At 59.0% G+C, this 26,404-nt stretch overlaps 3 protein-coding genes across 4 annotated transcripts in view; 1 reads left to right on the forward strand and 2 right to left on the reverse strand.

Annotated features, from left to right (window-relative positions):
• Nucleotides 1-92: 92 nt before the first annotated feature.
• On the reverse strand, nucleotides 93-5,330 carry TEPSIN (TEPSIN adaptor related protein complex 4 accessory protein). Its single transcript, XM_074607435.1, has 13 exons — nucleotides 5,180-5,330; nucleotides 4,920-4,992; nucleotides 4,647-4,738; nucleotides 4,399-4,492; nucleotides 4,140-4,207; nucleotides 3,955-4,033; nucleotides 3,471-3,542; nucleotides 2,690-2,896; nucleotides 2,397-2,571; nucleotides 1,979-2,092; nucleotides 1,677-1,755; nucleotides 1,391-1,525; nucleotides 93-1,086 (listed from the first exon to the last, which is right to left on the reverse strand). Exons 1-13 carry the CDS (start codon nucleotides 5,219-5,221, stop codon nucleotides 607-609), a joined length of 1,710 nt encoding a protein of 569 aa, XP_074463536.1. The 5' UTR covers nucleotides 5,222-5,330; the 3' UTR covers nucleotides 93-606.
• Nucleotides 5,331-5,687: 357 nt separating this feature from the next.
• Nucleotides 5,688-6,191, forward strand: NDUFAF8 (NADH:ubiquinone oxidoreductase complex assembly factor 8). Its single transcript, XM_074607536.1, has 3 exons — nucleotides 5,688-5,824; nucleotides 5,916-6,026; nucleotides 6,101-6,191. The coding sequence occupies exons 1-3, from the start codon at nucleotides 5,744-5,746 to the stop codon at nucleotides 6,119-6,121; spliced, it is 213 nt and encodes a 70-aa protein (XP_074463637.1). The 5' UTR covers nucleotides 5,688-5,743; the 3' UTR covers nucleotides 6,122-6,191.
• Nucleotides 6,192-6,808: 617 nt separating this feature from the next.
• SLC38A10 (solute carrier family 38 member 10) overlaps nucleotides 6,809-26,404 on the reverse strand; it is a 38,092-nt gene continuing 18,496 nt past the window's right edge. The window contains exons 11-16 of one of the 2 annotated variants that reach the window (XM_074607534.1): nucleotides 21,604-21,757; nucleotides 15,148-15,318; nucleotides 14,340-14,819; nucleotides 13,659-13,766; nucleotides 10,450-10,629; nucleotides 6,809-10,118 (exon numbers count right to left, since the gene is read on the reverse strand). In XM_074607534.1, coding sequence (XP_074463635.1) covers nucleotides 8,944-10,118; nucleotides 10,450-10,629; nucleotides 13,659-13,766; nucleotides 14,340-14,819; nucleotides 15,148-15,318; nucleotides 21,604-21,757 — 2,268 coding nt within the window. In that variant the 3' untranslated portion in view covers nucleotides 6,809-8,943. The remainder of the gene's footprint in view (nucleotides 10,119-10,449; nucleotides 10,630-13,658; nucleotides 13,767-14,339; nucleotides 14,820-15,147; nucleotides 15,319-21,603; nucleotides 21,758-26,404) is intronic. The other variant, XM_074607535.1, reaches the window with a different exon arrangement.

The raw sequence follows: 26,404 nt of genomic DNA on the forward strand, positions 1-26,404 counted from the left end.
AGGAGAGCTGTGGGGCAGGGAGGAGGGAAGCTGTGGGGCAGGGGGGAAGCTGTGGGGCAGGCTCCAGCAACGGCGCAGGAAGAAGTCGCAAGTTCCCAGACCCGAGCGTGGGGTTTATTGATGGGTCCCGGCCCCACAGGGACAGCGCCTTCTCCCACAGCAGCCCCCCCAGTCACCAAGTGGGGGGAGGCTGGAGGCGGTGGGTCACCCAGGACCATCCCCTGGCCGGGCCGGACTCCCCAGCCCACCTCCCAGCTCAGCCCCGGCCGACACTGGCAGATCTCGGCCCGACTCCCCCTCACAGCCCAGCTGAGGGAGGGGTGCCAGCCCCGCTTTTGGCAACAAAGACAATGAGAGGGACGTTATAATCTTATTAAAGCCCTGGCACCCACGGCCATTTCACACCCTGTGTCCCCTTGGCAGCCCCCTTTCCCTCACCCCTGCTTTTCCCCAGGGTGCCGTGTGGGAACTTGGGGGATACTGGGGTCCCCATCCCCACCGAGCCTGGCACAGGGCGATGGAGGAGCCCCCGGGGGGCCATGGCACGACAGGCCCCACAGGGAGGGAGGGCAAAGCCCCCACAGCCCCCCGGGAGCCCAACAGCAGCTACATGTTGAGGAAGGCGAAGGCCGATGGCTGCAGGCTGCCCTCTGCGTCCGTCTGCCTGTCCTGGGGCTGGGACAGTGTCCGCGGCTCTGCCGGCAGAGAGTCCGGGCAGAGCATCGCGCCGGGACGGGCCACCAGCTCCATGCCGGCGAAGAGGGACAGGCTGCAGGAGGGCACCGTGTCCGCTGCCAGCCTGCTCACCACCTCCTGCTCGCAGGGACAGGCTGGCACTGCAGCACCGGGCTGCCCATGAGTCTCCGCTTCCACCCCTTGCTCCTCACTGTGGGCCGGCATGGCCATAGGGAGCGGGGCTGTGCTCAGAGGGGTGAGGATGCTCTCGCCTGCCAGGGGCAGGACGTCCGTCAGCAGGTCCCCAGTGCACGGGGCTGAGTCCACGGCGAGGGCGGAGGGGTCCGAGTGCGGGCGGGCACTCTTCGGGGAGGGCTGGCCTCTGCAGAGCGCCTCAAACTGCCGCAGGATCTGGGAGGAGAAGAGGGGGATGAGTGGGAGCGAGAGCAGCATCAGGAAGGGGGCTCGGCCCTGTCCCCTTTTCCCAGTGCCGAGGATCAAGCCTGGTGTCCCCTCTCAGGGCTCAGCCCTGGCTCTTGGGGAGGGAGCATCACACCCCCCAGGCTCCCCGCTCCTGGGAGAGGCGGACAATTCCCACCCCTCCGGGACACACATGGAACCATTCCCAAGAGGTGAGTGTCCCCAAGGACGGTCAGGCCAGTCCCCGAGAGCCCCCTGCCATGGGTAGAGGACACAGGGACTTCCCGGGAGTCACCTTTGTTGCTCGGTTGGCGACGGGACCGGGGCTGCCTTGGCTGAGCTGCTGCAGCTGCTGCCGAGTCGTGGCGAAGATCTGGTCCAGGGAGAGCAGGTCGGAGCACATGAGGGAGGAGATGGCGCACATGGATCTCTGCAGGGAGGAGAGCGTGGCTGAGCCCGGCAGGCAGTACGGGCACCGGAGCACCCCAGCTCGGCGGAGCTTCTGCCCCCCCATCCCTCCGTCCTGTGCCTCCGCTGGTGTGGGCAGCACCACGGACACACAGGGACTGTCCCACGCTCACCATGCGGATGCTGTCACTGGGGTCCTCCAGCGCCCGGCTGAGCAGCTCCAGCACCACCTCGCAGTTCAGCAGCCCGCACCTGGCCAAAGGGAAGGGGTTACGGCCGCACCGGCTGCATGCAGCACCCTGAGCCCCGGGAGCGGGCAACCCTCCTGCCTGGTAGCGTTTTGGCCCGAGAGATCTGGGCCAAGGCAGCCAGGGGGGTGAGAAGGGCTCGGGCTGCCCCTTGAAGCCTTCGCAGAGCTCCCCGCCCGGCCCCACAGCACCCATGGTCCCAGGGAGCGTCTGCCTCAGGCACTTACTCCTTGACGAAGTGCTGTGCTTCCTCCCTGGTGAGGAAGACCCTGGCACCGCGGGTCAGCGCCGACACCAGGCTCACCTCTCGCACGCAGTCACCCAGGCTGTCAGCGTCCACCCTGCTCGGGGAGATGCCTCGGTGGGGACAGGGGACAGCCCTGCTCCCTCCTGGGGTCCCAGCGCAGACCCCACCACCCTCCTGCAGGCAGGGAGTCCCTCCCAGATCAGGTCCCTTGCCCATGGCTCTGCCCACCCACGGACTGCCCAGGCTCGGAGGCCAAACATCCCAGGAGGAATCCAGCCCTGCACCACCAGAGGACCCAAAATAATGGTGTGGAAAAGGAGGGCACCATTCTTAGAGAGGAGGGGAGCATCTCGGAAGGTCCTGGGGGAAGGGGAGCCCCCCTACAGCCCCGTTCTCACCTCTCGGCCACGTGGGTCAGCTCCCGGCTGGCCCCGGAGTGGCTGTCGCTGCCCGATTTGCTGCAGGAGTCCGAGGTGCGGCTCAACTCGCCGTTCCCCTGCGAGGAGTCCTGGGAGCTGTGTCCACTGTCTGCCTCCTCCCAGCCGCCTCCGGCCAGCCCCGGCTGGTGGCTCACTGCGGGGACAGCAGCAGAGAGGTGCTGACCCCCAAACCAGCCCCGGTACCTCATGGGGACCCCCGCCAGGCCCCCAGCAGCTGATGGCCACCCCAGCTCAGCAGCGGAGGGACATACCTCGGGTGCTGTGTGCTGCGGTGGCCACGGGTGGCTTCACAGCCCCAGCTGGGCTCCTGGTGGGAGAGGGGGCTCTCACGGGCTGGTAGGCATCCTCGTGGAGCTCCCTGCGGCGAGGCCGGGGCCCCTCCGGGGAGGGGAGCACAGCGTGGGCCACCGCTTCGGCTGCTCGCTGGATGGTGCTGAGCAGGGCTTCCCCCGTCGAAGCTGGGGAAAGGCCAGGGCGTCAGGCACTTCCCAGGGAGCCCAGCCCAGCCCCTGGGCACCCACCGCCTCGCAGGGAGTCACGAGGGGATAGCAGGGACCTGCCGGCAGAGAGGAGCAGCCCCGACAGCTGGGCTCCACGCACAGCCCGGAATTCTGGCTGGACAAGGGGGGCAAGGAAAACCTGGGAGCTACCAGGACAGGCCAGGGGGAAGCAGCCAGCCTTCCACATCCTTCTTGCACTTCCCAGCAGGGAAGGACCCGGCAGAGCCCCCCACTGTCAGCCCCGCGGCCATACCACCAGCCCCAGCACCCATCGGATGGCTTGGGAAAGGGGAGAGCTGCAAAGGGTGCAGCAGGCTCTGCTCTGAGCCACCCAGAAACACCCACCGAGAGAGAAACACACACCAAGAGAGCTGGCAACCAGGTTATGCGTCTCTGAATGCTGGGAGCCTGGTCTAACCCCAGGCAGGACCCCTGGGGCGGGGGTGTCATGGTGCACAGGCAGGGCAGTACCGAGCAGGGGACCCACACGGGGTGAGGTGCAGCACCAGGCGAGGGCACGGCCAGGACTTACCAGAGCCGCTTTTCTCACCGCTGAAGCCAAATCCTTGCAAGGAGCCGCAGGGGCTGGGGCTGGAGCCCATGCCTGGGGGAGGCACAAGGCCCGTTCAGAGGGAGCACAGGCATTCGGGGTCACCCTCCACTGCTGTTCCTCCCCCTCGCAAGCACAGGGCAGTGCCTGGGGCAGCCGGGAGGAGCGGGGGTGCAGGGCAAGGCACCGACAGGAGAACGCCTCAGAGGGAAGCTCAGGGCAGCCTGACACTCTGCGCCCATGGGCACATTTTTCCCTCTGACACAGTACCCTGTGGCCTGCTCTGGCCAGAACATCCCCAGTGAGCGGAACTGGGGCCCGCAGTAGGACAGGGGCAGCAGCCAGGCGTCCATCACTGGGATCTGTGGCACCCTGCCCTCACCCCCAACAGTGCCCCTAGCCAGTGGACCCTCTGCACACCCATAGCTCCAGCCGAAGGGACCGTCCCAGTGTTGCCAGCACTTACCCGTGGGAGGCAGGGGACGGGCAGAAAGCACGGCAGGCTGGGGGAGCGGCGCATCCGAAAAGAGAACACTGGCCAAGTCCTGCCGGGAAAGACAGGGGTGTGGGCAGAGAGCTAGGAAGTACTGGGCACCCTGGCTGGGCCCCGAACAGTCTGCCCGGCACAGGGGGAACGAGGCCAGCACTCACCTCTGCGGCCGCCCGCACCTTCTGGTTCAAGCTGTTGCCATGGAGGGGGTCTGGGGGCCCAGAAAACACTGCAAGGCACGAGATCAGGAGGGTTGGGGGACACTCGGCTCCCAGGCACGAGGCAGGATGGGGCAGGACCCTGGCCCCAGACAACGCTCGGCCTCTGGAGCAGCCCCCGCAGCCAGGCCGGGTTCTCCAGCACCACGCAGGGCTGCTCCCCGCTCTCCTGCCCCAGCTCCCCCACTCCTCACCCCGTTACCTGTTGCCTCCCGTATGAAGCAGGCGTTCCTCTTCAGCTGCAGGACGAACTGCGGGGAGCCCTGGGCGCATGTGTGCAGCAGGATCTTCAGCACCTGCGGAGACGGGGCTTGGAGTGAGAAGGCGGAGTCGCAGCTGCCCTGACGGCCCCCATCCCCATGGCAAAGCCCGTCACCCCGGCCTCGGGGCTCCTCCACGGCCGGGGGAGCCCCGCATCAGTCTCTCCCTTTCCCCCCACCACTGCCTTACCTTCAGCTTGACGCGGCAGGAGCTGCTCTGCAGCCGGTTGAGGAGATACTCCAGCAGGCACTGGCTGCTGCCAGGCGACTCGTGGGAGATCTCTGGGGCGGGGGTTAGGGATCCTGCTCCCCCCACGGGCACCGCAGTCGGGCTGGGGGGCGGCCGCAGCCCCCCCCGGTTGGCAGCACCTCCATCCCCCCCCGCCCAGCCGTCCCCCGGCCCAGCCCCACCAGTCTCCCGCACCCCTCAGCCCCGGGATCCCCCGGCTCCCCAGAAGGATACTGGCGATCTCCTCCAGCAGGTACCCGGGGCAGGGGACGTCGTCGTCGGCCGTTCCCCTCAGCAGCACCGGCAGCTGGAGGAGAAGGAGGAGGAGGAGGGACGGGGTGAGCGGCGAGGCCGAGGGGCCCCGGGCTCTGACAGCACGGGAGGGGAGAAGGGGGGAAGATGCAGCGATGACATCACGGTTGGCGGAGTGACGTCACGCCTCCAGGCCGCCGCCGCCGCCCCCCAACCCAATACCTCCCCGGCCCGGCCCGTACCCGGCCCAGGAAACTCAACCGGTCTCGCAGCGGCGCCGCCATGATACTGCCGGTGCCGGGCCCTGCCCGGCTCGAAAGTGGCTTCTCGGCTCCGCCCCCCGGAAGACAACGAATGCCAATGAAAGTGCGAGGCGCTGCCGCTCGGCCAGTCATCGGTGAGGGAGGGCGGAGCTCCGGGCGGAAGTGACTCACAAAGTTGACGCCGGCGGCAAAAGGGCGGGAGAAAGGAAGTAAACAAACGGTACCTCCGCCAATCAGAGCTGCCAGCGACGAGTGACCAATCGGTAGGGGATCGGGATACGGGTGACCAATCCGCGCTTTCGACAGGCCGACCCGGCCAACCCGAGAAGGGTGAGGAGGACGACCTTCATCCATCACCCAATCAGAGACCGGAACGCTTTGATAGGCGCACCGCTTAACCTATCGACGCGCCGGAGAAGGCGGGCGTTCGCCAACACCCAATGCGAGAGCGAGGCGCTTTGATGAGCGGAGCGGACGGCCAATCCCGGTTGACCCGCAATGGCGGCGCCCAGGCCGTGAGGAGGAAGCGGCGCGGCGGCGGCGATGTCGGGCCGGGGCGTCTGGCTGCGGACGCGGGCGCGGCTGCGGCGCTTCCCCGCGCTGCTGGCGGGCTGCGGGGAGCAGGTGGGGCCGGGAGGGGGGGGATCGTTGCCGGGGAAGGGGGAGCCCAGCGGCCCCCGGTGCCCCGCTCCGGTTTCCTGTGGTTTCCCCGCAGGCGGCGGCCTATGGGCGGTGCGTGGCGGCGGCGGCGGGCGGGACGGCGGAGCTGCGACGGGACGCCTGCCTGGAGGAGTTCAGGGCGCTGCGGGAGTGCTTCGCCAGGGCGGTGGGTCCTGGGGCTGGTGGGAGGGGAGAGGGGCCGCGGGGTCTCGGCCCGGCCTGACCCGCCGCTCTCCGCAGGCCAAGGCGACGCCCAAGTGACAGTGGGACCGGCCCGGGGCCCCTCACCGGCTCAGAGACGCTTCGGATGAATAAAAACTCTCAAACTCCACACAGTTTGCTGTTAGATTACAGAATAAGTATGTTACCACTGGCCCCGGGGCTGCTGGAGGCCCTGGCCCGGCCCTGGGAGGCTGAGCAGCCCCTGGAGCAGCGGGCCTGACATCCCACCCGCTCCCCGGGACACACATCGCGCTCCAACCGACACCTGGCGGAGCCCTTCCTGCCTCTCCCCAAAATCTCCCAGCTCCAGCTTTGCTCAACAGCAAAATTTCCCGCAGCAGCAGCCGGAACCGCAGGCCGAAGGCCCACGGGCAGAGGCCAGACGGACACGGGCATCGGGAGGGCCCCAGTCCATTTGGATCACTCCGGCTCCTGCAGCAGCTCTGCTGCAGCCGCTCGATGCCCTGAATGTCAAATTAAGCATTTTCCTCCCCAAGCCAGGACCCGCGCGGGAGGGCAGCGGGAGGATCGCAGCCTCCCCTCCTCTCCCCCAGCCGCAGGAGGAGCAAATCTCAAAGAAAGCACAAAAGCCCCTTTTCCTTCGGCAGCGGAACCCCCGGCCGGTACCGGGCACGTCAGACACCGCTGCCCACCCGGGAAGCCGCAGCCCAGGGGCTGGGTAAGGCTCACCCATCTCTTTTTTTTTTAATTAAAAAAAGGAGAATTCATCTCAAAATGCTTCAGCTTATTTTATTGATCAGCTCAGCCTCCCCTCCGGTCTCTCCACCCCAGTACGAGGCAACGCAGCTCCTGCCGGCTTCCAGCCAGGGCCCCGCCGTTCCCAGCTGCTGAGGAATGTCGGGAGCATCTTTGGTCCTTTGCGTTCAGGCAGAAAACCCAACAGCCACAAACACGGGCAGGTCTGACCCCGCGGGGCAGGAGCCTGCCCTCGCCCTGCCCTCGCTGCCCGGGATGGCCCCCGGCGGGCAGCAACGGGCAAGAAGGGGCAGATCCAGCTCTTGCTCCGGCTCCCGCTCGCTTTAGAAAGGCTGGTTGGTGCCGCAGGGGACAAAGTCTGGACCCGTCTCCCCGCTGCGGACTTGGAGCCGTGCTCCGGAGCCTGCTGCCGTCCCTGCCCTGACACACACGTACATGGGACGGCTGCGGAGCGGCTCCAGGGTGCCCGGCCGCGTTGCTTGTGCTTTAAGACAGCGTAATGGAGAAGCTCACTTGTACTGGGGGTGGGGGGAGTCCTGAGGGTTAAGGCCATGACAGTCACGGAGAAGTGGCGCGGGTGGTCCTCCTGAAGAAGTAGGCCTGAATACGTGGCTGTTGCCCTGTGGCTCTGTGTCATTTTAATGAGAAATTAAGACGACATCCTTCAAGCAACAGGCACACGTCCCAGGCAGGCGGCAGCAGAGTTCCCAAGTGACCAGAGCCGGTGTGACAGTCCCACGTGTCCGATAACGACCCGTTCCTGGCTCTGTGAGGTCCCATCAGACACGAACTCAACGAGGCTAGTTTACCAAAGACACTTCGAGATACGGATATAAAAACCACCACAGTGATGAGGTCTGTAGACTCCAGGCTGGGAAATTTCAGCCATTCTAGTGAGAGCTTTGGGATTTGATTTCTTACATTCGCAAGTCAGGATGTAGAAACACAAAAAAACCCAAAAAAACAAAAGGATGAATCACCGTCTGGGAGCCTGAAACGAACCAGGGCTCTCGTAGAAGCTCTTCCCTTCCTCATAAAATACATTTCCAGGGGCGGAGTACTGACATCTATGGATGTAAAACACAGCGCGGAGGGGGGCTGGGAAGAACGCACAAAACAAACACGCTCCACCGCGTTGCAGAGAGAAGAGGTAGGTATGCGTGAGCCAGGCCCCCCAAGTCCGCCCTTTTAAGCCACGTCTTTTGTTCCCAAATTAGTCACCTCTTGCAGAAAAATCAAGCTGGTTTGGGGGAGGGGGCAGCCTGCAGCCCCCGGGCTGAGCTTCATAATGCACTTTGGACAGGAGAAGTCGAGCTTGAGAGCACAGACGAGAGTTGAGCATCCGGGGAGGGCGGCGAGAGCAAAGCTCCGAGTTATTGCTAGTGTGTGGCCAACCAATTAAATCCCTGGGACTAGAGGCAGCACAACAGCAGCAGTTGTGCCCGTTTAAGGCAGCGTTTCTACTAAACTAGGTTCCTAAACCACAACTATCTCCTAAACATGCAAGACTAACAGCTCCCATTTCAAGAGAAACACCAAAGCAATTGGCTAAGCTGGTCCTCAACTCATGACTTGATGCTTCTCCCGAATAAAGCCTTTCCCGAGGTGTGCGAGCCCTGGTTCCCCTCCTCCCGCGGCCCCGCGCAGCCTGGGTGACGGCACCCAAGGCAGGCGCCCGCGAAGCCTTTCCAAGCAAGGAGGGGGGAACCTCGCAGAGGACCACCTCGGTTCTGAAAGGGGAGAGTCGAGAGCCGGATGGAGAAGGCAATTCGATATGGAGGAGATGTTGAAAAAGGTCCTTGAAAGCTGGCCTGGCAGGGAGCCAAGGTAGATGGCAACCTCTGAAAGCCAGAGGACAAGTGGGAGCTTTTCTTTCACGGTTGCCATCTCCTTGGCCACCTGCAGCGCTACCGTCGCAGAGACTCGAGGAGCCCCCCGGTCCCCTGGACGGTGCTGACGGGTCCAAGGGGATCCCCTGGGTCCAAGAACTGCGTCCAGCGAAGCGCTGCTGGCTTAGACCAACCACTGCCTGAGCAACGGTGGCCAAAAAAACGGCTGGTGAACTCGAACCTTCCCTATGGAGCTCCTCAGCCTCGCGCCTGTGGCCAACACCCGCAGCCACCCACCGAGCACGACCACCCTGCTCACACGCTCCTGTCTGCCTGCGTCATCTGCTTGATCTGCCGGCTGTGGACCACCTGCTGAGCCCCCTCCACAACTTGGTTTAATCGTGTCTCTAGAGCACTCCGGAGGTCGTTTACTTTCACATCTGGAAGGGGGTTCAGGCCAATGAAGACCCCCGCCCCCTGCGCAGCCTCTTCCTCCTCCTCGGGAGGCAGCAGGTCCCGTCTCCTCCGGCGGAGGTCCAGGTCCGCCTGCAGTTTCAGGTCCCGGTTTGGTTTGATGTCATGGTCCAGCTTCTGGTCCCCCTGGGCAGCCGCCCCTTTCTCAGGCTTTTGGGCAGGAACATTCTCAGGGCCTGGTTTCTTCTCAGCATCGTTTGCGAGACCTCCGTCCCCATGCCTCTGCTTGCTCCGCAGACCTCCCTGCGGGTCCTGGGCCACGTCCATCACCTTCTCCTGAGGAGCTTCTTCCTTTACCTCCCCTTTGCCGGGCAGGTCCCTGTTCGAGGCCTGCTGCCGCCTGCCCGCACCCTCCCCTCCCTCGGTGTCTGCAGCTCTCTGAGGCTCCCGTAGGTGCTGCTCGTTCTCTGCCACGTTCCTTTTACTGGAGGAGTCCAGGGCAACTGCCAGGTTTTTGGGCTCCACCTGACTCAGTGCTTTGGCTTTAAGGTCTATTCCCGAGTCTCTTTCCAGACTCTTTCCTGCTACTCCCTGAACTTTGGCAGCCCCCAGCTGTTCTCTTTGGATGGGAGCTGTAGCTACTTCCACAGCTTTCAGGGAATTCTTCTTCTCATGGACGTCTCTTCCAGCTTTGGCTTCACGATCTCCTCCTAAATCTTCCGCCAAGGGCTTCTTTTCTAGGTGGTTTCTGGCTGCTGGAATGTGTTGGGCATCCCTGTGACGGGAATCCTGGTTCTCCACAGGATTTTTAACAGCTCTGTCATTCTCCTGTGGTGGCACCTTCCGCTCCTTGGGAGGAACCCCAGGAATCTCATGCCTGTGCCCAGCCTCCTCCAGCTTTCCTGCAGTGGCCCTGCGCTGCTCGGCGGAGTCAGCAGGCTGCCTGCCCGGGCCCTGCACGGGGTGCTCCAGCACCTCTTTGCCGAGCGGCTTTGCAGCAGCTTCTTGCTTATCTCCAGGGCCCTCGTCCTCCTTGCTCTTGGAGAGAGGCACAGCGGGCTCCTGCTGCATTTCGGCTGCGGAACAAAACACAACATGTAAAAGCTTCTTCTCACGAGATTCCCTTCTCCCGCCACCCCATTCTGCACAACGGGGGACAGGAGGAGAGATCACACCATCAACGGCCACGCAGGAAAACAAGGAGAGCCGTGGGGGAGAGCGTTATCCCTGTGATCAGGGGCTGGGGATCCCCACCTCGGAGGTGAGGGTCAGACGCAGGAATGGCTTTTGCAGAGTGAACTCTGCCACGTACCAAAGGGACACGGATCTCTCCCAGGTTGATTTTACGGCTGCTTTGAGCAGTGATCAGCCCATGGAGGGGGTCATGCTCTTCGGTGATGTCCTTACCTTGCTTTGGCTTCTCCTCTCCTCCCTCCTCCTGCCGTTGCTGGTGGATCTCCTTGTGCTGCTCTTCAATTACAGCCAGCAGTTTTGCCTGCTGGTCAAGCAGCTGCTTCTGCTGTACCTGCTGTTCTTTGATCACCTGCAGCAGCATGGCATGGTCAAGCAGTTTCGCCTGCCCCGCTTCTACAAAAGGGAAAAAAAAAAAAAGAAAGAAAAAAACCAATCCATGACCCAAGCTCCTCACTAACCATCTCTCAGCACTGGAGGGGCTGCAGGGGCTTTCCTCGGCAGGAAGGTCCTGGCCCATTCGCCAGCAGGGAGGGAAGGACGCGGCAAGGCTCTGCTGCGGGTGCTGGCGGTGACGGCACGGCTCCGGCACACCTCCACCGAGGACGGCAGCCAAACGCCCAGACTAACAGCTCCCTCACACACGGGACACCGGCCTCCCAAGGAGATTTGGGTGGACGGATCGAAACCAGGCTCTCATCGCTAACTGCTCGGGCAGGAGAGCCACGAGGAAGAGGTACAGGGGAGCGGCTCTGCTGGGGTCCCAGCACAGGGAAGGACAAGGCGGCTGCTTGGCACAGGAGCTGGAAGAGGACAGGACCCGCAGCAGTGGGTCGGGAGCGAGGGGCTCGGCTGCCCAAACGAGACGAGCTGCTTTAAAACCTTCCCGTGGAAGCCCCAGCGCTGCTGCAGCTTGGCTCTTGAGATCAGCCAGGCTTCTCAAACACACATCATCTCTTCGAATGCACTGCGAAAACTTCCATCTCAGCTAAACCGAGCCCGGAAAGACCAGAAACAGCAAATGTGCAACCTGAGGAGGAACTGAAAGAAGTCAGCGAAGGCACAGCACCAGGAGCTGCCCTCAGAGGGAAACGACCCGCACGGCGGGATAAACCAACACGGAAACATCAACCCAGCATGTGAGATGCAGACACTGAGCTGGGTCTTTCCAGGGGGCAAGTCCTGGGTTACAGCCGGAGCGATGAGAGGCTACTGCTGTCTCTTCTCCCGGCTTAGCCAAGTGAACGTCTCGCCCGGCCCACAGCAGGAAAACACCCACCGAAAACAACCCTGCCGAAGATTATGGCTTTGAGCACGCTGGAAGGGCTGGGATCACAAGCAGCAATCGGACGGGTTTAACGGCCGAGTATCTCGCACGCAGCAGCGCAGGCGGTCGGGCAGGTTGAAACCCCAGCGGTGCAGAGAGGCAGCCCCACCGTCCACCACCGCAGCAAAACCGAGCTCCCCGCGCCAGGGCACGGGAGGAAACCCCTGCCCGACCCCTGCCCACCCGCCCTCCGTGGCCGCGCAGGCACACGCGGCAGACGAGGGGGTGCATTTCGGGTCCAGCAGAAGTGACTCACGTTGATTCACTCGCCACAAGCCACACGTCAGGCACAAACTATGAGTCCCAGCTCTGCACGGAAACGTTGCTGCCTTTTTTCTACCTGGACAGACACCCAGACATATCGTATCGTATCTGGAGAGCGTGGACCCACGTGTGGCTTGTCTCCCGCACCAACAAGCAGCCTTCCTCCAAAACTCAAGGTGTTTCTAGGCTATTGTGCCCCAAAGGAAATAATGTCAAAATTAATAGCCTGCAAATCGCCATTTAAATTAAAAAGGGATGCTGTCCAGGTTAATCCTTCTCCAGCACGCACTGCCTCCCCCTGTCCCGCTAATCACCCGCAAGGTGATTACAGAGAAATATTTCCAGTTCACATTACGGCGCTATTAGCCGAGGGCCCCTGGAATTCCCCTTCCATTCCGTTTACAGAAAGCTGGGCTGCGAGGGGGAATTCGGTCCTTTCAAGAGAGCAATTGACTGCTCGAGATCTGTTTATTTTTCGCGCTTTGCTCAGAATAAACAATGAAAACAGAAGTCGCTTCTGCTATCTCGCTCTCCGAGCTCGCCAGGTCCCAGCTCGGCATGGGAATGTTTGGGTTGAACCGCAGCAGGCAAAGGTTTAACGCCAAATCAAAGCGTTTCTCATGGAGAGCTCTGCAAACACGTGTAACTCCTGTATTTGTGCAGCACACCTCTTCCACGCAAACAAAAGGCGACGCTAACTCCTAGCCCATCCTTTGATCTTGGGGAGAGCAGGCCTCAGCCAGTGCTTTGGCTGGATTTTAACAGGCACTCTTCATAAAAAACTTCTTGAACAGTTATTAAATGGAAGTACCTGAGTTCAGGTGGCCCAGGGCAGCCACAGCCGGAGCAGTCAGCCACGGTGCCAGCGAGGCAGCCGTTTGCAGAGAGCACCCACGGAGCTGCGCACCCTCCGCCTTGCTCCCACGACGCCTTTGCACCCTTTGCACCCTCTGCCGGCCCCTGGGCACGGCGCTCAGCTCAGGGCAGAGGAGCAGAACGAGCCCCGGAGCACCTTTTGGTGACACCCTCGTGGGAGAACATCCCCGGCAAGTCCCACACAGGCCGAGATAGAAAACCCCATGGAAACTCAGGTCCTTTCATCCTCCTCGAAACGTGACGAGTCCTCGCAGTCCTTACCTACCACTAGCTTTTCACGCCCGGTTTTTAAAGTCCCGTTGCAATGCAGAACGGAAAGAAATGAATTAGAAAACCAAACTGTAACCCCCAAAGAGGGTGATACGCTCCCCAGGAGCAGAGCCTGCCCGCTGCCATCGCTCATCGGACCAAACGCCCACCACCTCCAGGCCAGAACGAAGGTGAAGAGCCACGGGACCCCAGCGCGGACCACCCGCGAGTCTGAGCTCGAGCTCCAACCCCTCTGGTGAGGCAGAGGTGGACGGCAATGAGCACAGCCTGAGGAAGGGCTCACCACACAGTACCAGCGCCGAGGCTGCTGGGGCCCCCTGTTTCGCACCAGCCAAACGGTTTTACTCCAGTCTGGCTCTCGCTGGGGCAGCACCGCCTGCGCTGGAGCGGCCGAAGCCGGGGAGCAGCGGGTCCCGGATGCCAGCGTGACTCACGTCCTTGAGCGGCCCTGCCAGGGGCTGCGCCATGGAACAGCCGTCCCGCGCCGCAGGCGTGAGCCCGGGGAGACAGGCACTAATTGCTGCCGTCGCAGAGGTGACTACGGCCCAAAGCTATGTGCGGGCAAGAGCCAAGAACTGCGCTGGCTGGCACCGTCCTCCTGCAGAGAGAATCCTGCACTCCCAGCCCCGGCTCCCGAGGGGAGCTCAGCGCCTTCCCCTCCCTGCACACCCCAGGGATGCACTCTCACCCTCCAGCTTGCTCTCCGTGTTCCCCTGTTGCTTCTCGTCGGTGTTTCGGGTATCCCTGGGCTCCAGCTGATCCGCTCTGTCCGGGAGGGGCAGCTCCTGCTTTTCACCTGCGGATGAACAGACCGACAGACCTTTGCAGTCAATGATGCTCCAGCAGCAGATGTTCTCTAAAACGACTCCACATCGTGTTGTCCCTCCCTGCCTAAGCCGGCACAGTTTATATTCAACCCGATGACTGCAAGGGAAGTAATAAAAAAAAAATATTTAACAATCTTATAGACTCGTGGCAGCGAGCCAGCGCTAACTACCTCAGCCAATTAAAATGCAAGAACAGTTCTAACTAGCTTTTAGACGGGCACTTAGCAATGTGTTACCTGTCAAGATCTCCCGGCTCCGTGTCCCCTGTGAGTTCGGAGACGCACAGGAACAGCATGGCACCTGACATTTAGTAGGCTAGCAAACAACTGTTTGACAGATATTATAGTAGCTGTCAAAGCCACCAGATTCCTCCTTTTCCCCAACAGCTGCTGCAGGGGCCGTGCACGCGCACATGCTAATCTCGTGAAATTAAAAGGAGAGGCTGGGATGTAGGTAGGAATAACCACGCTGCCCAGCCGCCAGGGCAGATCACAGGCCACGAGGAGAGTTTGTTCAGACGAGGCACCATGGAGGGAGCTTACCAGGGTCGCCTTCCTTCTCCATGGACTTCACAGCCTCCTCTGCTTTCCTGGGGAGCTGGAGCTTTGATTTCTCCCTGTCACCTGCAGCCTCAGCTTTCTTCTCACCGTCCGGCATGGCAGCTTGCGCCTTGGCTTCCAGCACTTGTTTGTCTGGCTCCAGCTCTTTGTATGGCGGCCTGCCATCCTGCTGCACGATCACCTCCAGGACGTTCTTTGGATTCTTAACGGGTTTGTCAGTCCCTCCCCGCAGTTGGTTCTCAGCAATCGTTTCCTTCCCTTGTTTCGGGCCAAGTGCCTCTTTCTGGGGATTCGGCACGGCTGGCTCCTCCAGCGCTGGCTTGAGCCGACGGTTGTTGGCTCCTCCAGGCGCAACCTTGTTCTCATCGGATTCCTCCCGCTCCCGCCCCATGTCCACGACCACCTCGTCGTGCGGGACGGGCGGTTCGTGGCGATGTGCTTCCCCCACGGGCAGGGCAATGCCTAGGGCGGACGACAGGCAGGGTTAGGGAGCTCGGGAGTGACGGGAGAAAGCAGCAGGCAGCGGGTTCACAGCACACCCAGCACCCACCTCCCTGCTGCCCTTTCTCGACCATGCCTCAGGGTTCCTTATGGTTGGACTCCATCATCTTAAAGGTCTTTTCCAACCTAAATGATTCTACGATTCTAACGAGCCTCAAGAGCATCAAATACTAAATCCCCTTCAGTCCACGAGGTAACAAGCAGAGATCAGGATCTTTATCTGAAATAGCCCCGCGACGCACACCTCCCAGCTCCAAAGCCGGCACCCTTTCCCCACGTTCCTCGTTACCTTGATCGGGACGGTCAAGCTGCACTTTCTCCTCCGGCTTTCCTCTTTCCTCCTCTCTCTTGGGTACCTCCATGGGCACCTTGATCTGGGGCTGCTCCATCTCCTCCTTCTCCTCCAGCAGCTTTGGTTTATCACGGTCATCCTCCGCCTCCTCCACGGCCGGGTTCTGGTCTGCAAACGCAGAAGAGTTAATTGCACGAGTTACGCACGGCCGCACTGTCAGTCCACGGGCAGATCAAGGCAATCCCTTCGTCTGCTGCAACCCCCTTTACAATCCAAGCCGAGCGGTTATTCCCCCCCCGCCCCCCAGCATCAGAACGGAGGGGTCGGGGCTTTTGTTCTGGGGTCGCCTGTTTGTTTTCCCTACCGTGGTTTTTTATGGAGCAGCAGGCTCGGAAGCGCAGGCCAAGCAGGGCCGGGATGGAGCCGGCTGCGGCTGCGAGCCCACGCCGCCAGATGGTAGCATCCTCCCGGCTCCCCCGCGCCAGACCCCTGAGCACCGGCAAAAACCATGGGGGGGGTCCGGCCGCAGCCCCCCATCGCCGCCTGCGCTGGCTGCATGCTGCAAAGCGGCTCAAAACCTCTTTTGTTTTTTTTTTTTATTTTCTCTTCTTTGCGCACAAGCATTTCCCCAGCCCTTCGGACGCCGCAAGGAGGACGGGCAGGAGGGAGGGGGCCACTCCGCAGAAGGCACGAAGCTTTGAGGAACACGATTAAACAGGCATTAGGGGAAATACCCGAGGGAGACGGAGGGACTCTCCCCATCTCTCCCTCAAAGAGCTGGGATGTTTCTGGAAGACACATCCCAGTCAAACTAGCGACCGGGTTCAGCGCTGGAGTAACCACATGGAATTCGTGGCACGTCCCATGGATGGGAACGGTCCCCTCTGACCCCAGGGTGGCAGAAGACAACCCACACAGCGCCAACAGGGAACGAACTCTTCCTTAGAGTTCCTCCTTAGAGGAGGAAATCTAATTGTTTCCCAGCACTGAAGTTGTTCTGCAGATTTTTTTCCATCCAACAAACTCTGAAAAAAAAAAATCTATCTTCTGTTAGAGAAAAAAAAAGATTCCCAACTCTTCCCCCCATTTGCCCTCCCCCATGCGATTTCCTTTGGGGAATTAATTCTATAAACATCTTTCAATTTTCTCCTCCCCCTCCGCAGGGCTGGTGCGATTTATTACAAGATGAACTCATGGGAAAGAAGAGATTGCCACAACTTCAGCTGCGTGGGACTTACCCAAATTGGGGGGGGGGGGAGAGGGGGGGGGGAACAACAAAATAAGTACAAAATCCTGGCCCAGAGGGATCCGTGCCAGAAGGACCCAGCGCCGGTCCAGAAACCTGGACACTCTGGCCCAGAGCTCCGCACCCAGTTGAAGGGACGTGCGCCGGGGCTGGCCGGCTTTCCAAGTTTCTTTGGTTGGGGAATGACAGTGGGAGGGGAAAAGGACTAGGATTTTCTGAGAAACTCAAGTTTGGTACCCAAGGGTCCCCTCTCTCCATTGAGGGACTTCCCAGGGTTCAGCAAGTCACGGCAGGACACTCCTCCTTTCAGGAAAAAATGGACTGGAGGAACCAGTGCCCAGCCCTGGACGGGGGCCCTGGGAAGCAGGAGGCCGGGGAGGGGAGCACTCGGCACGGCTGCGGATGTTCCCAGCTCCATTCTGGCCTCGCAGCAAAAAATTATTTATTCTTATTGGAGGAAAGTTTTTCGTTAATTGGTTCATGAAGGCGGGAGATGGCTGCACTCGGAGAAGACGGCGGCGCCTCTGAAACCGGAGGATCCAGAGAACCGCAACACCGTTCCCATGGCAGAAGCGGACGAGGGACGAGGCACCCGTGCAGCGAGATGACGTCCAAAAGGGATAAAAATACAAGGCGGGGCGGGCGGGAATTTTCCATGCAAGGGGGAAATAGAGGGGTTAAAACCAGAAGTACGGCAGCGTTTGGCCACAGGACCCTGCCGCAGGTGAACCCCCCAGCTCCCCCCTCCCGGGTCTGGGCCCCAACTGAGGGGCTGGGGGGGTCCCGCTGCTGGGAGAAGCGTCAATCGTAAATCAAGAGGCGGCCACATGTCCCGGGTTCTGCAAACAATGCAAGAAAAGACCAAAACACAAACAAAACACAAACAAAAAATAAAAGTCTCCACACCATAATAAGACAAAGTTGCCTCTAAGCCGTCATTTGCTCAGCGGGAAACAAAATTAAGTTCATCATCAGGGCGTGAATTAACGACCTCTCACGCTGCATGGAAATCTATAAGGGACTATATGTGGTTTGCAGAGAACAATTTTGCTCAGGATGTGTAATAATCGCTCTAACTGTCTAGTCGCCCTGCAGGTCCCTTTGGAGAGCGTTACAGTAATGCTGCACCTCTTAATGTTTTATGAGTGGTGTTGGACTTTACAGGCAAGGGCTGTAAAAGCTTTTTGGCTTACGACACCAGGAGCTGGGCGTTCGGCAAGCGCCAGGAGGGTTTGCCTTGCTCCGACGGGTCCTGCCGAGCCGCCCCGGCTCACCCGGAGCATCACCAGCTCCTCTCTCACGCTTATGGGGCGGCGAAGGGAAGCCCGGGCTTTCTGCGACTGATTTGTGTGTGTGTGTGTGTGTGTGTGCGCGCGCGTATGTGTTGTGGTTTGCCAACAGCCTCTCCAGGCTGCAATAAAATTTCACGATTAGCAACCTAAAAGCTTCCCTTCCCCCTCCCCACTCCTGGTTCGGATAGTAGCAATGGTCCCAGAAAGGCATTAAATCCCTCCTCGCGCGGTTTTCCTCTCACGCCCGTCCACCGCAGCGACGACCGTGGCCAAAAGCTGGGTCCGCACCCCCCGGCCCTCGTCAGGGGCAGGGAGACAGGCCCCGCTGTGCTCCCCCCTGAGCCAAGGGACCGGGGGATCCCCAGGGACAGCACAGGGGGCTGGGGGAGACACCAACCTCTCCGTGACTGTTGAGTGATCGGAGCATCGTCCCAGGGCTGACGAGGGACATGGGGGGGGCCGGGGAGGCGGGGGTGTGTCAGGACCTGCTCGTGTTGGTCCAAGCTCGACTCGCTGAAATGGCTTCAGCACAGTGAAATGGAGCAAGATCCACGAGAGCAGAGGGACGGGGGCAAACGGCTGCCCTCAGCCGAGCCGAGCAGCCCTGCACCCGAAGCAGGACGGGAGAAGCCCCCCCGGGGGAGCTCCGCGCAGCCCCCCCCAGCCCCAGCGGCGCCTCCAGCCAGCCCCCCTCCCCCTGGAAAGGGTGACAGATTTCACAAGGTTATCGAATGGCATCACTGAAATTAGTTCACAGTTGTCTCCTGACGCACCAGCAGTAAAAACAAAACCCAAATTACAAGAGGCTGATAGTTCCTTTTCTGTGTCACAGGCACTATTAAAAGCCGGCTGGCACAAAGCACCCGGGAGAGCCGCAGCAGCCTCAAGCTGTTCCTGCAGCATCAGGAGCAGCAGAACCCGCGGCTCACGCGTCTCCGGGGCTGCTCTGCCTAATAACACCGGCGGGGACGCAGCCCGCAGCCGGGCAGGGCTCTTTTTTGGGGACAAACACGCGGATACGGAGGATCCCTCAGCATCACGCCCTGCCGCGCGCCGGCAGCCCACGGGGAAGCCGAACGCCGAGCCAGGTTTCACCCAGGTCCATAAAACACAGCCCAGCACATCCAGGGGGGCGCGGGGGGGCGGACGGGGAAGGGTCCCCAGCGGCCGGGCTCCGCGGAGAGCCCGGGGAAAGGGCAACTCTTGCATAAGGAGCGTGAATCAGGTCTTTGTTACCCGATATTGCACAACGCCCAGAGAAAGAAAATGAAGCAGCGATGATCAAGTAAGGAGCTGAAAAATATTACAAAATCTTAATCCGCCCCATGAGACCCTCTAGGGTGCTTTCAAATACAGAGAGAAATTGCCTAATTAGCTTTTTTTTTTTTTTTTAAATGGATAATTGCCTTCGTGAGCTTTCACAGGCAGCTTAGCAACCTTTTAACATAGGCGCACACGCTGCATGCAGCGGCAGAACGTTTCTGAAAGGGGTTTTATACCTTTCCCGAAGAGCTGCTGACAGTAAACCTCAAGCAATACAGGCAGGGGCTGTAATGGGCACTTGGGTGTCGTTAGTAAAAACACTATTCAGAGTTCGCTGGTCAATACGTGTTCACATAAAAGGGCAATGTTCTAATATTCATAATCCCAGGGCCCACAGGGCAGGGTTTTAATGAAAGTCTGTACAGTTCTGGTCTCCGCAACATCAAAGAGGCCAATAAAACTCCTCTCACATGCTGACAGGCGAAAGTCAGCCGGCGAAGGCAGGGCTGGGAAAAGGCCCCGCGCAGCCCCCGGGTTTGCCTCGGCCAGGCAGCTCCCGGCGCGGGGAAGGGGCTCGGAGGGTCCCCCTGAGGCAGGGACGGGGCTGAGCACCCCCGGCGGTGCCCGGGGAGCAGCCGTATGTTCCTGGGAAAGCCCCGTGCGAGGAATACGAACCAGACGTGCGCGGGACGAGGGCACCCAGGTGATGCGGGGCAGCCCGCATCCTGCACGCCCCGTGAATGGCAGGATGCAGCTGCCGCCGTGTTTTCCAGGCTGCGGGCTCCTGCCTCTGCAAAACAAGCCGGGCGAGGACGAGGGGGGAGCTGCGGGGGGGAAGAAGGGCACCATTTAACGCCTCTCATTGCTAGTCAAGCCGACATCCTGCGGAGGCACAGGGAGGCACGGATCCAAGGCACGGGGTGGTTCGCAGCAGCGGCTCTCCTGGGGCACCCTCACCTCCCCCTGCGAGGTCCTTGTCCCCCTTCATCCCGCTTCCATCCCGCTCCCTCCTGCCAGGGGACGGAGCGCCCCAGCCAGGCTCCGCTCCCCGGGGCAGAGCCAGCAGCCCCCCATGGCGAAACCGCGCTGGACTCGGAGGGCAGCTGAACTTTCCCCGGGCAGACGCTTGTCAGCGCGTTCGGAGCCGCATGGCTCCACCCCGGGGAAGTTTACGAACCAAGAGCACTAAAACCGCCTTCCTCCCAGGTAGGATTATTTAATCCAGCAGTAAGTACCAGGCAATAAGGGCTAATGCCGAGGAGCTGCGGGCACACGCGGCGGGTACGGCAGGGCGACCGCCGAGTCGCAGCGCTCCGCGATGATTAGACGCAGGCGTCCTGCTCTGCCGCTCCGGCTCACGCGGAGAAGAAGTGGAGAAGAGATTTAGCAAACTCCAGCGGACACCATCTTTTATGGGACTTTTTTTTATTTTCCCAGTCACAAGAACACGTGTCATTAGCGACTCCTCCTGAAACGAGCAGCTGTTCTTTGGCCATTACTGCTCCAAAATTAACCAAGACGGAAGAATTCAATCGCATCCCTCCTCCCTGCCCTGCTGAGTGTGCTCGATTAAGGGATTGAGAGCATCTTTTGCTCAGAGTTCACGGGTATCCTAGTGCCTGAGAAGGCACGTACGCCTTGGGTGAACCAGGAGCACGAACGCATAAAACCCCACCGCTGCCAGGGACGGAGCAACCCAGGAGTGAATGTTATCGGCGGCAGCACCGGTGTCTCGGAGACACTCAAAGCTGCTCGGCAGGAACACAGCCAACAACCAGGAGGGAGGATAATCTCCAGAAGAGACAGCCCCTTTCTCGCTTCCGTTCTCAATCTCTGCGAGGCTATTTCAAGGCCCCCCGAAGAACACACACACACAAAAAAAAAAAAAGAAAGAAAAAAAGCAGCACGCGCAGAACCAAAGAAAAATAAAATAAAGAAACAGGACACAGCCACAGATGAGGGGCAGCGCGGGGTCACGCGACACCTGCTAGCGATGGCCTTGCAAGGCAAGCCTGCAGCTGGGGAAGGGAGGGATCGGCCGTAATTCTATCAACGGCCACAGTAAACAAATAATAAATAATGTGAACCAGTAAACAAAGCTGAGGCATAATCACAGGCTTTGTCAGAGCTAAAACCCAATCCAAATTTATATCCTCACAACCAAAAAAAAAAGTCAGTGCCCATAAATTTACATACCTTTGAGCGCAATGAATGGCTTGTTATTGGAACCGCGGACAATGCGCTGGCAGAAATGGTGAAAGCAGCCCTGTTTGGCCACTCACACCCCTCGTACAGGTGGCCAGCTCAGAGCCAGCGCTGGGCTGTGCTCACAGAGCTGCATTTATTAGCCCGAACGGGGAGACCCGTGCTCTGTCCTTACAGGGGACTCCTGCCCCTGCACCCTACCTTTCCTTTCCTTTCCCTTCCCAAAAGAACAACTCCCACAGGGTACCACCGGAGCTCACACCAGGCTTTTCCAGAAGGCAAAACTGCAGCCTTTCTTGGGAAAAGTCCCCAGGATGTTGTGAAGCCACCTGGAAATGACCCTGCTTCCACCGCGCTTTTAGAAAATATATATTTTAATTTTTTTTTTTTTTTCAAAGAGGTGGAGCTGGGAGCATGGCTCGAAGCACACCTCAAGCAGGCACATACCTGGGATTTTGATTGCATCCTGGTCAATTCTGTTCTGCTCGCCGTCCAGGTGCTCCAAGCCCATCGCTTCTGTCTTCACAGGGGCGTCCTCCGTTGCAGACAAGGTGGTGTACGTGCTAATCACCAGTATTCCCAGGCCAATCCACAGTATAATCTGCACAATGTGCCAGAGCTTCAGTTAGCGCAGCAAAACAAACGGGACTGCTCTGTACAGCATTCTTCATGCAAACAGTGTCGCCAAACAATTCAAAGCTCAGTGCAATTACACACGTCAATAAGAGACAGAGAAATTTAAGAGGTGAAAAAGAAAAAACAGTAGCTTTTGGCTGAGGTTTTTATTCGGATGTAGAGACGTAGCAATGAGTGTTTCAGATGCTGGAGGCTGTTGAAAAGGCGACTCCTGTACCAGGAGGGCTCAAAAGCAAGTGGACAGGACGTAAGGATAGAAAAATGCATGTGGCAGACAGGAGTCCAGCTGCAAAGACTCATTCCCTGGTATTTCCATCAGCAACATTAGAACACCATGAAATCAGGTCTGGCTGAGAACAGAAATGCCCAACCTGTTTAGAGCCTAAAAAAGTTTCTAGGGAGCTGTTTAAAAATTTTTATTTTTGAGAGGAAGAATAAGATGTCCACACACAAATCCTGGTGGCCAGTGCTCAAGAAGCTGATAAGAATCCTCCCTGATTTCCAAAAGCCTGGGACCAAATAGAATAAAAAAAGACAGACAGAATCTGGACACTGCGGAGAGAAGGGCTCTACGAATTTCTTTAACTCAAAAAGGAGAAAGTGACCACCACCAAAAAGAACTTTTCTACAGCTTATCATCTAATGATAAATTGATCTGAAAGGATCTAATTCCACATGAGCTGTAAGAAAGAATTAAAAACTCTCTGCCTCTGACTGCACCAAAAAAAATAATCTCTAGGAGCGCTCGCAATTCACGGGGTAACGCGAGAAGGACAAGCGAGACGATGCGCAGCAGCGACAGGGGCCGAGGAACATCGGCCACGTTGGGTGTCAGGGCTGCCAAATGCCACCTGCGCCTCCGGGCAAAGGGGAGCCAGTTCAAAGAGCCGAGCGGATGGATTGCTGGCCGACAACACCGACTGGGGAGATTTAATTAAACTCTAATATATTATTTTTACCTAGTTAATCACTGCAATTGTCACAGCAAGGGCTTCTCGTGGAACCTGGTTTGCATGTCAATGCATCAACGGCACGGAATGACTGGTAGGAGAAAGTGTGCAAGAGTTTGTGCTGAAGGAAGCGGGCAAAGAAACATCACCCTCCGCTGGAAACACAATCTCCCTACAAACTCCTTTTCACAACAAACCGTGGAAGCAACAGGAACCATCTTACGCAAAACAGAAAACACCTCGGCGATGCTGGGAAGCTGAAAGTTTGCAGCAAATTGGTATTTATGATGCAGCAATTCCCTCTTTTTTTTTTTTTTTTTTTTTTTTTTTAAAGTACGTTCTGCTCTCTGAAACGCCAGGGATCTAGCTTATTTCTGCAGCTCTGCATATGGCAGCACAGGATCCAAGACGACGCTGCGAACTGCATCTCTCCTTTGCACCTTGCGGCTGCGCGCGTGCGGAGCGCAGGCTGCTGGGGAGAGGACGCCGCTTCTTCCACCACACTTCTAACAAGGACAACTCGCTACACATGCTTCACAGGGCAATCCTAAAAAAGTCTCAATCTGCCAAGGAAAAAACGTCGCTTTGGTACACGTGATCTTGTTGCTCTCCGGTAGGAACCACACGAGCTGCCCTTTGCAACACCCAGAGTACTGGTGATTCCGGCTTGGGCTGTGATAGCAGCTCACGAGAGGACCACATCCCGCGGGATTCATCTCTTCCCCCAGAACCCTTACCCTGCAGCAGTTACATCCCAATTAACAAAAAGCACGACAAAAGGATGCGACTCGGTGTGAGAAAAACCAGGGATTGCTACAACTGGGAGCTGCCGGAGGGAGAAAACTGAAAATAATGGGAGAAGTGAAATTGAAAGAAGTTAAAATATCGGCATGCCCAGGAGAGGGAGGGGAGGCTAACGCTTCCCCCTCCTTCCTCGCACTGAGGGAGATCACCCAGAAATGTGGGCCAGGGCGGTCAGAGCCCCGGGCCCAGGAGAGCCCGTCCCCAGCTCCCCCCTGCAGACAGACAGACGCCTTCAGAAGGAAAAGGCTGGCGGGACATGAAGCATCTCTGGACGAGGGACGAGCAGCCCGGCCAGGGAGCAGAGGCCAGACCTTAGAGACGTTGCAAAGGAAACAGAAGTAAAATCTGCTCCCTGCCTTGCTGTGTGGGTGCACAAAGAGCAGATATCCTGCCATCCCGCTCGGGCCAACAGCAGAGTCAGCAGGTCCCTGCCACGGCTGCCCTCGGCTTGGAGCTCGTCCGCTTCCTCCCGTCGCACGATCTACAGCCCCGGCAGAAATGCACTTTGCAACTGGAAGGCTGTTCTGGCGTCTTCCAGAAACAACAGCGGAGAGGAAGAGCATTTCCACAAAGAGGATCTATTCTGGTGCCACAGGAACTAGGAGCAACGTGGGAGAGAAGGGAACGGTAGGAAACGGCTGAAAACATTAAAAGTTTTAAAAGGATTTTTGTTGTTTCTTATCTTAGTGGGGAACCACGGGCTTGAATGCCTTGGATTCAAACCCCTTTGATTGTTTAACATTTGGAGTTCATCTGTGAGCTTCCCAGGGCAGCGGGTACGGGCACACGTGGCAGCCCGTGAACAGTCCACAGGCTGGGCTGTCCCCGAACCAGCAGCCGTCCCTCACCCTCAGCTCCCCCGTCAGCACGCCTCCTCCTCACCCACCCCGTCAGCAACTGCAGACCAGGATAAAGAGGTCCACAATTTGGCTTAACCCTAAGGAGATGCTTATGACATGGAAAACCAGGCAGTTTGGACTCAAGGGACCACCAAGGCTAAACCAAAAGAAGATGAACGTGGGCTGCAAGGACCCGGTGGCTCGAGGAACCAAACACAGGCAGAGCCGCCACCTACCACCAAAGCGCCCAGCTGAAGAGTTGAGAACCTGGAGCAAGGAGAGGGACAACACTGCAGAGCGGTTATAAGCCAGTGTCTGGTCCCACAGGAAGAATCTCCCCCCCACCTCTGAAAAGTGAACCTGCCGAGAGCAGAGACCCTTCTCCAGAAGCACCTCTCAGGATGGACATGGCAAGAGGACGTGCAAGCCCTGTGCAGCCTCCTCCAACAGGCGGGTCAGCAAGGCAAGGGCCTGTCTCTGGAGAGGAACGCTCTGAGCACGGACAGGAATTCAGGAGAGGAAGTTTACGCGGCCGTTTCCTCTGCTGGTCGCTTTCCCTCGGCCGTCCTTCCTCCCAGAAGATAACTCGAACTTTGTACAGAAGAGTCATCAGCTCAGACCATCTCCTCTAACCACGCCTCAGCCATCAGCGGGAAGCAAAAAAAACCTGCATTTGTGTAGAGTGACGACATCCTCCAAACTGGGCTGTTTTGGACACCAAGTGTTTGGAGGGACAGAGTCATGGTGAAGGAATGCAGAGCCCCGGTCACCGCCGGGCTCCTCTGCTGCGCTGCGACAGAGATGCTGCGGCTGTACCGACCCCGAGCGCCTGTGGTGAAGGTGTGCTGGCCGCTGCGCTACCAGGCAAGGGCAGAGGGGAATGTCTTCTCCAGCCGCACAGGAGCGAGACCGAGGGGTCATTTCCTGACCTCCAGCAGCCTCTCCGCAGCTCCTCTTCCCCAACCGGGACAACAGCCACTCCAGCCTCCCTAGGAGGGGCCTCTCGGACAGGCTTGTGTCAACACTGGGAAGCCAACACCTTCCTGTTAGAAGTTAAACACTCTGTTTACAGACCTTAACGTGACCTTCAGCAGCCAAACCTCACTCTGTCCCCTCGCTCCAGCCTCCCGGAGGGCAGCAGGACCGGCACCTTTACAGGAACACGCTTGATGCTGAACCACAAGGAAGGGAACGCTCTCCCCAGTTCACTCGTAGCTCTGCACGCCTGACTTCAAGCTTTTTAACTGCTCCGTTACCTGATCGTCTTTCCAACACAGCAAGCCTTTCAACCAGGCCACCCCCTAGCCCCAGCCGACCAGCGGCTGCGACAATTAACAACTGGTTGGTAGAAGCTGCCTGTGCTTTTTGCTGGCTGGCAAACACCTGGGACAGCCCATATTCCTTCTCCTGAAACCCACTTCGCCACTTTTAATGCAACTTCCCCGTTTTGTAGCCTCAGCTTGCACCATCTTCCCAGCTCGGTAAATCTAAACTTCCTATCCAGCCAGCCCCACAGGCTGCCCCATACAGGACTCTGCTCGATGCCCAAAGTGGCCCAATAAAAGCAGCCAGTTCTCAGCAGCAACAGCGCAAGAGTCGAGATAATCCAGGCAAGCGGAAGAGCTGGCGTTGAGAAGGTCTGCTGCTTTTGGAAGAAAGCTAAGGATGATGGAGGGAGGGAGAACATACATCTCCGTTGTTTAGACAGGGAAAAGCGGGGAGGGACAGCTATGCCCAGGGCTGGCTCCTTCTGCCGCTTGACTGCCACTTTTCACAGGAGCGTATTTTGATGGAGTGGAGCGCCTGATCAAAGAAAAGCAGGAATGAAGGAGGAGACCAAAGACGGAGCTTCAGGGTAAGAATAAATGAGTCTTTGCAGAAGACCTGGAGGAACGAGGAGAGGGTGGGCCCAGAATTGTGCTCCAGAGTGGAGGCAGGGAAGGGCTCTGCAGCCCGGCGTGTTTCTGAAGGCAGGTGTGCCCTTGCCGCAGCACTTCAGAGCATCGCTCAAAGAAACTA

Source organism: Larus michahellis, chromosome 14 (assembly GCF_964199755.1).
Source record: "Larus michahellis chromosome 14, bLarMic1.1, whole genome shotgun sequence".
In the NCBI taxonomy this organism is placed as follows: domain Eukaryota; kingdom Metazoa; phylum Chordata; class Aves; order Charadriiformes; family Laridae; genus Larus; species Larus michahellis.